The 14,985-nt window shown below is 44.9% G+C and overlaps 1 protein-coding gene across 3 annotated transcripts in view; it reads right to left on the bottom strand.

Annotated features, from left to right (window-relative positions):
* Positions 1–11,139, bottom strand: part of agap2 (ArfGAP with GTPase domain, ankyrin repeat and PH domain 2) — a 32,357-nt gene extending 21,218 nt beyond the window's left edge. For all 3 annotated transcript variants that reach the window (XM_061220056.1, XM_061220057.1, XM_061220058.1), the window contains exon 1: positions 10,777–11,139. In XM_061220056.1, the coding sequence (XP_061076040.1) occupies positions 10,777–10,936 (160 nt within the window). In that variant the 5' untranslated portion in view covers positions 10,937–11,139. The remainder of the gene's footprint in view (positions 1–10,776) is intronic.
* Between the last annotated feature and the right edge of the window lie 3,846 nt (positions 11,140–14,985).

Genomic DNA, 14,985 nt, shown 5'->3' with positions numbered 1-14,985 from the left:
GGGGCCCGGGGCCAGGGTCCCCGGCGAGCGGGCCAGGGCCTTGCCGTCCTTGCGGTCCAGGCTCTTGGCTGAGGCCTCCTTCAGATCGCGGCGGCTCACCGCTCCGCTGTGGCCCTTCAGCAGGGCCCCCGGGCGTGCCCCAGCGCGCGCGGAGAAGCCGCTGTCGCCCGTGTCCACGGACACACAGGAGGACTGCGAGGTCTCACTGCTGGGCTCTGTTTTTGGGGCCTCCACTCTCTGAAACCTCCCCTCTGCTGCCCCCTCCGCCCACTCACCCCTCCTTTTTGCACCATCTTTGATTCCAGGGCAGGAGCCTCCGTCAGTACGGGATGTCCTGGCGTTGGGCTGTCCCAGCGGCTGACCATCTCTGCTCTGGGGTTTAACCTTGTCCTTTGCATACACGCTAAGGCTCTCATCCTCCTCCTGCTCGGTGTCCCCTTCCTCTTCCTCCATTTGGGAGTGAGGGAACCACTCCTCGTCCCCCGGCGCCCTGCTGGGTGTCTCGCCCCCGTCCGCCCCCCTGCCCTGCCGGACCCCGCCCTCCCCCACCTCCTCCACCTTCACCAGGGTGAGGGAGATGAGGTAGGTGGTGCGGCGCTGCAGGGTGCCGGCCTGGCTCATGGGCTCGGTGTTCAGAGGACTCGCCATGCCTGACCGAACCCCGGCCACGTGGCAAAGCTCATGGCTACACAAAATCAGGAGCCCCCTCCACTGGAATACTGATCCGGCCAAGGGCCTCCGCCGATAATTGGGATGCTATACGAGCAGGTGTGAGCAGTGGGGCTTTTCTAACGGGCCACTCTAAGAACACGGCAAACTGGCTCTAGGCGAAAAAGTCTCAGGCCCTTTCTTTCAACCCAGGGTCGAATTTCAAAATTCAATGAACCAGGCCAAGCAGGACAATATATTACACAGTTCCCGGCTCAGACACTGACGTAAGAAAGAAACCCAAGAGGATGGCAGAGAGGATGCAGATGGACAGATGGAGATGCTCTCCTCCTTCGATCTTCAGAGGCTTTGTAAACAGAGAGGCCTCGGGGCACCTCCACTCGTTTATCCCTGCCCTTCATCACTCTCTCCTTCCCTCCTGAAAGAGCGGGCTGCATCCTGCCCTCCACGCTACCGTTCCTCTCATCTGTCCACCAGTCGGGGGAAGGTAAGCACTTGGCTCCAGCATTTAAAAAAATTTAAAAATCCTTTTTTTGTTCAATTATCCCGGTCGTTAAGTCTTTCCAGTGGTCGCTGAGGCAGATGGGCAAGGTGGTTTAAATCAAGCGTCTCTCTTTCTCTGGGATCATTCTCTCGATTGGCTCCTTCCTTCCATTTCTTATAGTCATTGTTATTTTTCCATCCCTCAACCACGCATATTGTTAATCTGCCACCAGTCTATGAAGCACTTGCAATCAACATTGGAAGAATAATGGGATAACCCCAAAAATCTGTCTGACCCACCGTTTTTCAACAAAGGTCAAATTACCGAGAATTTCTTGTGCACGGGAATCAAAAGGCCGAAGCAGAGCAGCCGATGCACGCCGTCGTCCGTCACCGCGGTGCGGAGCAGCCCGATCCGATCCGACCCAGAGAGAAGAAAAGGAGCGCACACACAGATGCAGGAGAGAGGGACAGATGGATGGAGAGCGTTCCCGGCCGTGCGCGCCTGCAGATCCTCCACGGAGACGCGCGTCCTCTTCCCAAAGCGACAGCGAGCGAGACGGAGGGCGGGAACGCTGCGTGTCCGGGGAGGGGCGGCGGAAAAACGCCGATGCTCCCCGGCGGAGACGCGGAGGCAGAGGACGGAGATTCACGACGCTTCCCCGGCTCGCTGAGCCTCCCCCTTACGCCGCATCCTCCGAGTGCGTTAACCGATTACAGAGTCAATACGACGCGTCTGCTTGCTTCTGAGCGCGAGCGCCCAGCGGAAAGGGCGAGCGAGTGGTCGAGCGAGCGTGCGCAGGGCCGGATGGTGGAGACGAGATAGAGAGAAAAAAAGAGCGGGATGCTTGTCTTCTCTCCCTCCTCCGTTTTGCATTGCTTGTTCCCAGCCAAACAGAGCAGAGGAGACGGAAAACCTCTGCCTCGTTCTCCTCTCCTCCTCTCTCCCCCTCTCTCTCTCCCTCCTCTCTCTCTCTCTCTCTCTCACTCACCCTCCCTCTCACTCTCTCTTGTGCGCATTCTCACAAGGCAGTCTCCAGGCAGTCTCCCTGCTCTCTCTCTCTCTCTCTCTCGCTCGCTCTTGTTCTCTCTCAGGAAGGGGGAAGAGTGATGATGCACTAAAGGAGAGAGAGAGGAGATAAATCGTTGGACCAAATGAAAAGGGATCGGGGCAGGGAGAGGAGGACCGGGTAGCAAACAGGAGGTGGTAAAATACTGCACATGAATGAAACAGGGAGAGAGGTGAGGAAGGCTATCCAGGGAGGCAGGAAGAAAGAGGGAGGGAGGGAGGGAGGGAGGGAGAGGAGGAAGAAGGGAGGGGGTGCTCTCCTCTTCCTACCCCCACAGCACCAGCTCCGTCAGCGTCCGTCACAGCCAGTCAGCGCCGCCGTGGCAACAGTGCTGGCCAGAGCCTCCCTCTCCCCTTTCATGCTCCTCTGTTCAGGAGCTGAGGACACCCGTTACCAAGGTGTGCCTGCAGCAAGATACAACACACCTCTCTCTCCCCCCGTCTGTTTCTGCATCGCATCCTCTCATTTTCAACCTGCGTGTGTGTGTGCGTGTAAGAGTGCATGTGTGTGCGTGTGTGTGTGTAACGTGTGAGTATGCATGTGTGTGTGAGTGTGTGTGTGTAAGAGTGCATGTGTGTGCGTGTGTGTGTGTGTGTGTGTAAGAGTGCATGTGTGTGCTTGTTTGTGTGTGTGTGTAACGTGTGAGTATGCATGTGTGTGTGAGTGTGTGTGTGTGTGTAGCATGTGTGTGCATGTGTGTGTGTGTGTGTGTGTGTGAGTGTATGTAAATGAGTGTGTGTGTGTGTAGTGTGTGTGTGTGCATTTTGTAGCCTGTGTGTGGATGTGTGTTCATGTGTGTGTAGCGTGAGTGTGTGTGTGTGTGAATGTGTATGTGCACGGGTATGTGCGTGTGTGTGTGCCTGTGTGTGCATGCGTGTGTGTATGTGTGTGAGGGTGTGTGTGTGTGCATATGTATGAGTGCACGTGTGTATTTGTGTGTTTAGTGCTAGAAGCCTCTATACATGAAAGAAGAAATGTCAGCTTCACCCGGCAAAGGAAGAGCACAATGCTGTATGTGTCAAATTGTGACACAGAAAAGGATTGCCATTGTTGCTCATTGTTTTAAATGAATCATTCCTGCATGAATTCAACACACGCTTGAAAAAAAGTAATTGCTATCTTTTAAATAAAAGAAATGCTGTCATTTCATAACATACAGAATGCTGCATATCTGAGCAGATTTTCATATTTGAAATGTGGTTTACACACAGTGTGAATCCTACTCTCGCCCCACAATCCACACCCCTTTCCCTTGACTGCACCCTCTATCCCCTCTTTCTCTGGCCCCTGCCCACCCCCCTATCCCCCCCAACGGCCACAGCTGCTGAACTGTCATTGACACTGAGAGGCCCCATCACATCCACTGCACATACAGACAGTCTGCAGCACTGGTAGGGCACGGCTTGCCCTGGGCATTGTGGCAGCGATTTTCAGTTCATGAATAACACAGCAAGCAGGGTCTGTCAGGCTAAGACAGAAAGAGTGGGGTGAGAGGGGTGTGGTATCAAGAAAGGGCTATTGTCCTCTCACCCCTTCTCTGAATCAATAATCTCCTGAACATTGAGACAGGGTGTCACCTGAGTTTATATTCGGTTATAAACTGACCGCTGGAGATGGATGGCGGATGGACAGGGAGCTCCCAACTGTGTGTATGTGTGTGTGTGTGTGTGTGGTGTGTGCGCATTAGGTCATGTACATGCCTACCAGTGCACACAAACATGACCTGAGGGTCACTTGGTTCTGTGGATGTAGCTGTTTCCAGCTTAATTGGATCACTGTGATGTACGGTACTGTAATGGGATGAGCAATCCGACTGCATTTAGGCTGGAGTTAAATCACACACTGAGACGCACACGCACACACACACACACACACACACACAGATATAGACTCACACAGTGTTCTCTCCTAACTGAAAGAGACGGAGCTGCTATGCTAATTCCTCATCTCCTCACGGTGCGCCACAGCACCCACAGGACAGCTCGTACTTGTGCAGCACTCCTTCATTTTCTCCCTTCTTCCCTCCTCGTCATCCTCCCTGATTCTAGGCTGTAGGGTAGAAGCGACAGTCCTAGAGCCAGTTTAGCAGTGGCCTATTTATTTGTTTCTTCGGCACACACATCCCAAGTACAGTTGGAAAAACATGTTTTGAAAACCTCATGGGTGACGGGAAATACGATCCTGACATCTCATGCCGATCAATTGGAGCCTTGAACACATGAAATATTTTCAGTATTTATAGAATTTTGAACTGAAAAGTCCTTCAAAGAACAAGTTATTACACTGGGAACCAAGGCAGAGGGGCAGATTCCTTTTTCAGCTGCACCCTCCCTGCTTTCGGAAACCAAGTTCACAGATTCCGCACAGGGCTAACATTCTGTGCATTCCAAGGAGGTGCTACGAACGTGACACGAATTGAGCCGGTGATTCACCCGTAGCGGTGAATCGCCGGCTCAATGAAAAAAAGACTGTTCATTTTTCGGCACACAGCCATCCCCTGCTCGAAACATAGTCAACGGAAGGTTGCAGTTCTGCTACGCCGTCCCTTCAAAATATATTAACTTGCCTGGGTCGAAGGAGTGGAGCTTACTCAAGAGCAGGAGCATCAGAATTCCGTTAAAGCTACCATTTAGACGCTTTGAGCTAAAGTATATACACTGATCAGCCACAACATTAAAACCTGCTTAAACCAGTTTTTATCATGATTAAAAATGGGGGGGGGGGGTGCATTGTTTTTCATGACGATGTCTATCTTAACAGATGCACCAGGACCTGTATGCATGGCATGGCATCTATGCATGGCATCTATGCGTGGCAGTTTCATCCTATATTTCACTGCTGTATAATGCCGCTGTGTAGCTTCTGAAGTACAATACAATCACAACACTGAAATTCACATTTCACAGACTTGGAATTCTAAGGTTTTATTTGTGTTCTTAGTCGTGTTGAGTTTTTGAGCTTCAAAGCTTTCACATCCTACACAACAAAACTGAAATGCAGGGTAGTTCTTCATACACCCTAAAAGTACTCTCTAAATATACAGTACAAATCTGATTGTCTTATCAACAACATTCATGATACCAAATCATTTTTGTAAAAAATAATAAAAATAAAAATAAGGTTAGTTAAAATCGTATAATTCTCAGGTCTCGATTTGATAAGGTCTTCTCTTAAAGCAGAGACTGTCACTTGGGACTCCTGGCATTAATCGCATGTGACAAGCATGTAATTCAAGGCACATCCAAAAAAGATTTGACATTTAACCTCTCACATCCAAGGGCTCCCACGCGGATCTGCTTATGTGTAATGAGCTATTAATATCCCACCATGCACTGGGAAGGGCTATGGAGCAGATGGGCATGGGGGCAGGGCCCTCAGAGCTGCCAATCAAAAATTGGACACACGCGGCGCAGTGCTAATAGGCAGCAACTTATCTGCAATTCAGATGGAGCAATTGGGAAACTGTGCACCTCCCAGTCACATAGTCTGTCAGGGAGCCGCCCACACAATGCTCAGTTATGGGGGACATAGAAACAGACAGGTCACATTTTTACAACACTGACTCCGAATTCAAAGTCATAAGTGAGATTTTGTGATGAAGGCCTATTCATTTGTAACTGTGCAGGAAGGAGAGGACAAATCCAACATGGCCATACAGTATCTGTGTGCTCTTCTAGAACACACTGTAATTGTTGAAAATACTGCTGAAAATGTTGAAACTGTTGAAAATACAATGCCGCATATTTCACATTTTAAACAAGCAGATTGCAATAACCAAAAGTGAGGATAATTTCTTAATTTACCCATACCATGCTGCCAAAAATTTGGGCGCCTCTGTTCATAAAGCCTTTTACAATCAATATCTAACTGAACAAAAGTGAACCTGACCTCTAAATGGCACAAAGTTAAGCAGGACACATTCTTTTACATTTTAAAGCAACATTACTTTTCATTTTAATTCTTTTCAAATAATAAAAAAAGAAAAAGGCCCTGTGCAAACATTTGGAAACTCTGTCAGCACTTTGTAACTCCTCCTTGGGCAACTATAACAAGTATGCAAACACTTCCTGTAGCCTGCTAAGAGTCTTTCAATTCTCGCTTTTGAGAATATTCTTTGGCATCCTTGCATGTACAGCATGTTTGAGATCTCTTCACAGATTTTCAGTATGGGGACTGTGGTGGCCATTCCAAAACCTTCATCCAGATCATTGTCTTGCTGGGATATGTTTGGACATTAGCCTGCAGAATTTCTTGAAATTTGGTGGAATCCATTTTTCCTTCCACTTGTACAATATTACCTGTGCCCCCAGCTGCCACACAACCCCAAAGCATAATGGATCCACCTCCATACTTAACAGTCGACAAGGACTTCACCCTTTTTTCTCGAAAAATACCTTTGTTGGTGGCCAAAAAGTTCAATTTTGGTTTTGTCAGTCCAAAGCACATTGTTGGCTTCAGGCTTTTCAATGTTTTGTGGTGAGGTCATAGGAAAGGCTTCTTTCTGGTAACTCCGTCATGTAGATATTTGTTGTTTAAAGTATGTTGTATTGTTGTCCTGTGAACTGCGAGACCTGTGTCTGCTACTCTTTTTTGCAGCTCTTTTGCAATGATGTGTGGGTTCTTCTTTCTCACTGGGTCTCGAGCCATTCTATCTGAAATTCTATCGGATGCTTCTTCCCACATCTTTGACTCTGCCCCTTCACACACCACCCACCTATGTAAGCCTGCACACCTGTGCAATGTATTGGCCGTCTAATAAAGGCTTTTTATCACATCCAAATCGAGTGCCTTTGTTGCCAACTTTAGCTTATAATTCTCATCACCCTTGTTCCAAAGAGAACCTTTTTGGGTTTTATATTTTGCCTTAGACACACTCTTCTCCCTGTTTTTCTCCACAGGTTTCATTGGTTCTTTTGTGTCTGGTATGGATGTTAGAACTGCCTCAGTTTTACTGCTTTTTTGCTGTGCGTGTAACAGAAGGTTTGAACCTAAGTTGATTAAATTAAAAATAAAAATGCATTTTCTGTGTTCTGTCATGTGCTTCCAGTTAACAGCTCCAATGTGCTGACCAGAGAGGAAGCCTGTGTGTATCAGTCAGGCTTTACAGAAGTTAGCTTTGTGGGCCCACAATAACAATACATGCTCAATTCATGGAGTACAAGAGCGACAGAAAACAAAAGAGTAAGGGAGAGGAGAAAGATAGCAGAATAGGCAGGATGCAGGATGGTGCCAGGTTAGACTGATACAGGCAAGGGAGGAGCTTAGAGATGGCTGGCTTTCGCGTCTGGAAGGAAGTGGGTTTGAGGGTAGTGATTGAGTGGCAGACAAGAAATAGGCCAGCTCTGCAGGGGCACAGATTCAAGCCTCCATAGCAACACGCACTGGGATGTTAGACATCAGCATCAGCCGTGGTTACAGCAAATGTACTGTCACATGCAGTCACAGCAGTCTTCTAATGCAGCACAATTATGCTGCGCTGACACACATTCATATTCAAATTCATATTCAAATCCCTAAAACAGGGGATGTAGATATTTAGAGATTTAGAATAATGCATCACCAACATCCATAACCAATGTGTAAAATATCTGAATCAGGGTTAATATACTTGGGTTAAGACAGACTTATCCACACATACAGCAATATCCACGCATCGGTGCTGAACTGAGGCTGATCAGATCCATTTGTTTATATTGCAGTTTTGCAATTTACAGTACAGTACATTAATTTAGCTGAATATGAAGTGAATGTCACAGTTTGTCTAGTCTACCGTGCCCCTGTTTTCTAAAACTGCTCTGTGGCAGCCATTTTATTATTTTTTTATTTTATTATTAGTTTTTGGAAGGTGCAGTGAATTTGATAGGTCCATCCATTGTAAACTGACTGAGCACTTTATGGTAGACCAGTACATCAAAATATCTTCCAAATATCCAAATATCTTATCAGCCGATCATGTGGCAGTAACTAAATGCATAAAAGCATGCAGACATGATCAAGAAGTTTAGCTGTTTTTCAGACCAAATGTCGGAATAGGGAAGAAATGTGATGATGAAAAGTGACTTTGACCGTGGAATTACATTACATTACATTATTGGCATTTGGCAGACGCTCTTATCCTGAGCGATGTAAAGTTGATTAGCAGGAGACAATCCTCCCCTGGAGCAATGCAGGGTTAAGGGTCTTGCTCAAGGGCCCAGCCACTGTGCGGATCTGTGGCTACACCAGGATTAGAACCACCGACCTTGCGTGTCCCAGTTATTTACCTTAACCACTACGCTACAGGCTGCCCCGGAATGATGGTTAGTGCCAGACTACTGACAGAAACTACTGATCTCCTGGGATTTTCATGCACAACATTCTCTAGAGTTTGTAAAGAATGGTGTGAGGAGAAGGGCCAGACTGGACAAAACTGACAGGAAGATGACAGTGGTATGCAGAAGAGCATCTCTGAATGCACAATGTGCCAAACCTCTTTGGATAAGCTACAGCAACAGAAGACCAATAAGTCTAAAAAATAAGTCTAATAATGACATAATAAAGTGCTCACTGAGTGTACCTTTGTACATTGTACATGCTCCCTCGACCCAGAAGGGCACACGCTACCACATGTGTGAAACCAGTTACAGTAAGAGCAAGGGTTACTGTGGTAAAGGACTAAACTGTTGTGGCTGGGGAAGTGAGATCATAGGTCCCTGATAAAGCAGAGGGGTCACCCTTGTGCAATGGTCACCCCTGCCAAATGAAGGCCTCACTCACTGGGTGATACTGTGACCAATAGACTCCAGTCTACATTCACTTGGGCCTGTAGGGTACATATTGCATTAAAGGTACAGGAAAGGGGTTTACCTTGGGTCAAGAGGCAGCCATTTTGGGCATGTGTCTCATCATCACACAGTTTAAAGGATAATAATTAAAAGGGAGGAAGACTGAATTCTACAACGCTATCCACATTGTGAAAGAAAGGCTAGGTGTTGTGTATTTCTTTCCGTATTGGCAGTATTTTGGAGAACTTGAGAAATGCTCAGGACAACATTCACTGAAAACAAAGAACACAGTACACTACTGTACACTTCTGCATTCAGAGCATATCACAGGCTGTTTCTTAAACGGTACAGGATGTGGACATCAGGCTCATGCTTGAAGCCAGGGCAACAAGGATGTGTTTGTGTGCTGGTGCCTCCCTTAGTCAGTGCCACAACAGACAGGAAGTGCACGATAGTACAGACAGGAAGCCGAAGTTATCAGAGTTCAAGTTGCCACAGCTGAGATCACATCATGGCTAATTACTCATCTCAAAAGCATGGAAGAAGGTTCTAGTGCACACTCTTTTCAAATGTTGCATTCAGTGTTCAGTATTGTCAAAGTAGTTTTGTATGCCTGGGTGAAAAATAAGTCTCCTTTAGAGGTGGGACACTTCTGGGGATAGAGACTTCACAACAAATACAGCAAAGTGAACAATTTTTACTCAAATAAAAATAGAGGGTATTAAGTTCTTGACAGCTCCCGGGGTGTTTATTCTGCTCAGTCTGAGTTTAAGCAACATTCAAGGGCACTATTAATAGGAAGTCTACATTTTTAAAGTTCCTCTTCATTAGACTCACTGTCTGGTATCCACACAATTGTGTTCTCTGAAGTTCTCTGAAAAGTCAATCATTCCCACTTATTCCCACAGGGACTCATACTGTATCGCTACTGCCAGCACAGAAAAAATAACTAAACTCATAATTTCAGTATAATAGGTCTATGCATTCATAGGTATACTTACTCGCAAACATGTATGCTAGAAACTAGGTGTATGTGATTGATTATGCAACCATTTCCATGCTTAATCAAACAGTGATAACTGAATCTTAGCCTAAGCTGCGAAAAAGAAAGATATTGAATGTCAACTAGTAACAGACAGTCACTAACATTTAAAAGATAACCTCTCTGTGAGAGCCCCACCCCACCTCTCTCTCTCTCTCTCTCTCTCTCTCTCTCTCTCTCTCTCTCTCTCTCTCTCTCTCTCTCTCTCTCTCTCTCTCTCTCTCTCTCTCTCTCTCTCTCTCTCTCTCTCTCTCTCTCTCTCTCTCTCTCTCTCTCTCTGGTGACACTTGATGACTCTTTCTGCATTAGGACAAGAACAACACTTCCAACAGTCTTTGAACTTGCATTTTTTATATACAGTTTTACTTGGTGGAAATGGGACAAGGCCATCCGCAGTCTTAATCCATAAAAGAGATACCTCAATTCCCACACAATTACATTGACTATTTTTTGTAATTTTCAAACCGTCTGATACTGAACGTCTGTGGAATTACATGCTGTAAATGCTATTATAATATGAGTTAACAATGCACATCAGCCGTTGATATAAATATAAATTACTGAATTCCCAGGTATCTGTGTATACTGACGTGGAACTATGTGGGTTTCTATTTCTGAAATGTAATGCCAGAGACATCTAAAGAAGAGCAAATTAGACTACGGCTGAATATAGGGTAGTAACATTTTTTTTTTAAATCTAGAAATCAAGCCACGTTTCACTGTACACCTGTCACGGAAGGTTGCTCACCTTGGACGCCATGGAGACAAAGTTTCAGCCCCACGCGGAGCTGCTCATCCTCAATTTTATCCAGTTGTTTGAAAAGTTTAGTGATGCTTTTCTTCATCGTTTCGTGCCGCTTCACCTCCGCACGAATCGCACTTGAATGCGACACCTTGACACAGTTCATTTTGACGTTCGTGAAGTCTCTTTGCAAAAACAATACACGTTATCCATCCAAGCTTTGCATCCCAAGAAGATCTTAACAGCAAAGCAGTCTTAACCTCCCTGCGTTAACTAAAGCATTACTTTAAAAAAAAGATTTGAAATTAAGTACGTCTTTCAAAACAGCAAACTGTCCATTCTTTTTCAGCCGACTGAGTCCTTGCTTTACTTCCTGATTTTAAACGATTAGAGTGTTTGTGCCTGTGTGTAGGATTCTCTTATTTTGTAAAGTCCTGACACCTGATGGCGAACCCCGTCACTCAATGTTATTGATATGCCTAATCACATCTGTATTATTTAAAATAGAACAATAGGCTACCTTAAGGTTATACATTACACAGCATATTATGAGCAGGCAATTGGAAGTATATATTAGTCAACATCCCAATTCAAAATTTACGAGAAACATGAATGAATGACCTTAAAATATAAGGCCTTAACCTTAGCATTTGTCCCAACAACCCAGAGGAGTATGTCTGAGAACATTTTACAACTTATTACTAATGCCGTTGATCAGTTGAGAAATGTAGGCTATTTGTGTGAGAGGGGCGCAGTGAAAGTGTTTGCAAAGATAATTATTGGAATATATACTTTTTTGTCTTTCGATTGTGTGCAAGAATATATGTGAAAATATTTAATTTTTTTCTTCTCATGCTCCTCAGGAACTGGTTTGGCAGGTAGTGTTCAGGCTGCTAAAAATGATCCTTATCACTGAAATTCAAGATACAGGTCAAGAATAAGACTGTCAAGAGCCAATACATTTTTAGTCTTTCACATTTTACAAGTACAACACTTATAAGGTTTTAGTCATCTATGAGTTTTGGACGAGTCAAAGTGCTCTTAAAATTATAGGTTGTATTTGGCTCTTTTGTGTGTGCGTGTTTTTTTTTTCATTGTGATAACAGTCTCATTAATGCTTGATGATGGTTTCCTCAACCTGGAAGCTTGCTAATACAAGTTTATTTATTTTGTGTTAATGTGAAGTTCACAAGAGACCCCTAAGATGCATAAGGCCCTTAGACAATGGTTATTTTGCATCATGCCCAACCTTTTTTTGCTCAGAGAAATAATTAGCCACTTACTCCCCCTGCTGGATAGATTTTGAGCACAAAAGGCAGTGTGAGGAAACCTGAATTCATGTTTGTGTACAGCATAATCTCTGACATGTATAGAGGTTGCAACAAAGACACACAGAGAATGTATGTTTTATTTGAGTCGTGCACACCAGAAACAAACCAGCATTTTAAAAGTGCCAAACACAACTTTTGTGTTTCTGTTGAACAATTCCTGTTGATGCCAGGAATAGAGTGCTACTCAACTCCATGTTCTGCCGGCTACAGTGTCTGCAGGTATTTGCTCCTACCATGTGTTACACCACCTGATTTCACTAATTAGCTCATTATCTGAACCAAGCCAAATCAGGTGGTGTAGCATGCGGTAGAAGCAAATACCTGTAGACACTGCGGCCCCCACTACTATGTTTTTTTGGACATAAAATTCCAGTAAAGGCATTTGTAAGTGCCATGTCGCATGCCTCTGTGTCTTAATTCATTTACTGGTTTCTCCATTTCTAAGTGTTTTCTGTGGTTGTATTCCGTTTCACCTTTTTCGTTCCTCACAATTTCTTGTCCACACCTGATATGTTTCCTCTCTTGTAACTGTCCCATCTGCTGTTGTCTAGTCATTAGTGTGGCATATTGCCCGTTTATTGGTTCTGTGCCAGATTGTCTTGTGCCCTGCATTTGTGCGTGAGTCCCTGTACTTTCCACCCTGCGCCTTACCTGTTTCCAAAGTTCGTTTTTCCAAGGCCTGTGTCTCCCCCGTCCTGCCTGCCTCACCTGTCTCCCTTCAAGCCCTCCTGCCCATCTTACCCACCTTGTCCAAGCCCTGCTCCAGCCCCTCAGATCCTGTACCTGTCTCCAGCCCTTCTACCTTCCTGTTCTTCAGCACCACTGCTTGATCTCTGCCTATATACCATATATATATATATATATATATATATATATATATATATATATATATATATATACATATATATATATATATATGGTATGTAACAACCCCTAATAACATTTTATAAGGCAGGGACAATCCACAGATTGTCAAACAGTACACATGCCAGGTACAAAGAGAATTGGCTATCTTTACAAGCAATCCAAATTGCGGCCTTTAGGAGAATGATATCTTCTTTCCAAAAACAAAGAACATTCCTCAGTGTCACACCATTGGATAACTAGTCTGCATGGCTTACCTGTGTCCGTGCATCCTATGCCACCCCTCTCCGACAGAGAATAATAATAGATGTAGTGTATATTACCATTAAAGACAAAATAAGTAATAAACATGACTAAATGTCCGAGCAGTTTAGCTCACATAGAAAAACAGGCCATATCAGGAATCATAATGAAGTAAGATCTAGGGATGCTGAAGTAATTAAGTAACTCATATCCCAGAATACGCACAGTTATTTATGATGGGCAGGCCTGGTTGCTTATAATTATGGCTAGCATGGTTAGACAATGAGACCTCAATGTCTTTGAAAAAGGGATGATTTTGGACATGTTTGACAATTAGTGATGAAAATGGAATTCTGAAAGAAAGCCATAATCAACAAAAGCAAGTGTGGTTGTAAGCATGTACTCCTGGATCAGGATTGTCATGCATTAGTTTGAGGTGCAAGGCCAAAACAGGTGGGAAACTAAATCATTTGACTGCAATTTTCAGTCTAGTATGAGCAAGAAATTTTTCAAGGATGGTCTTTCAAGAACTCTAAAGAGCAGAATAACAAAGTCAAGTTACAGTGCACAAACCGCAATGCACATTTGCAAGTACAATGGTGTAAACAGCACAGGCGATTGTCAACTGTACTGAGCAGTGGACATATAGTCTGATGAATCACCCTTTGCCATGTTCTCGACAAATGGACAAGTGCACATACTCATGAGTGATTGGTTTGATGAATGAAGGGTTCTGGTGGCTCTGTAATGGGTGTGTTTGCCTGGCATGGTTTAGGTGGATACAACCCCAGAGAAGGCAAGTTCCTGCTTTTCTTTCCTGCCAGGAATTATGTTCCTATCCACAGAGCATGTGTGGTAATCCATTGGTTTGATTAGCATGACATCACTGCTATCCACATGCCATGATCTGGACTCAATGGAGCATCTATGACAGATCACATGCATGGCATCTGAAACAGTGTTTTCTACCTTGTGGATATCCCTCCTCCACAATTGCTGACACTGAATGTGCAGTGTCATCCAGGGAGGGAGGGCTTCAGTTTGCAGGGAATCATCTCATTGCTGATTTTTGACTGCTCTAATCATCAGTCACCTGCAGCTTGCATGCATCAGCCGTGCAAGAAATTCAGTTCTCTGGGGCAATGACTGTGCCGTTTATCTAACAGAGGACCATAGTGAACAGAACAGGGGGCTGGTTACACAAACCTGGAAGGACAGAAGTAAATGGTAAATGGTTGGAATTTATATAGCGCCTTTATCCAAAGCACTTTACAATTGATGCTTCTCATTCACCCATTCATACACACACTCTCGGCAATTGGCTGCCATGCACGGCACCAACCTGCTCCAACCCAGATGAAGAAAACCAATTGCTTGATGCCCCCATCAAACAATGCCTGTAGTAAACAATGTTGAGGAATTTACAATAAACTTGAAAATCTGATGTTGATGAAAAACCTATGGTCCCTGCAGTTTAAAGAAGCTTGAGCTCTATAGTCACATCGGATGAGGAGACATCACGTTCTACGCAAAATAAAGACACCGAGACAGACCTTCAGCTGTACCTTCAGCGTTGAAAATACGTTAAAATTCATCACGATGGATCGCATCAGCCAATCACATCATGTAATGCAAACGCCCTAGGATAACCCCCAACCTCGCCCGCAGCGGAATATCGACGGCTTTGCTGTCCAATGATACATAGAGATGGGTGGAGTTTTTATTCAGTGGGCGTTAGTTAGCAGGCGGACTCAAGTCTGAATAGCCAAAGGGATCC

Source organism: Conger conger, chromosome 14 (assembly GCF_963514075.1).
Source record: "Conger conger chromosome 14, fConCon1.1, whole genome shotgun sequence".
In the NCBI taxonomy this organism is placed as follows: domain Eukaryota; kingdom Metazoa; phylum Chordata; class Actinopteri; order Anguilliformes; family Congridae; genus Conger; species Conger conger.
Note: the sequence above shows the minus strand (reverse complement) of the source record. Positions and strands in the feature narration are given on the sequence as shown.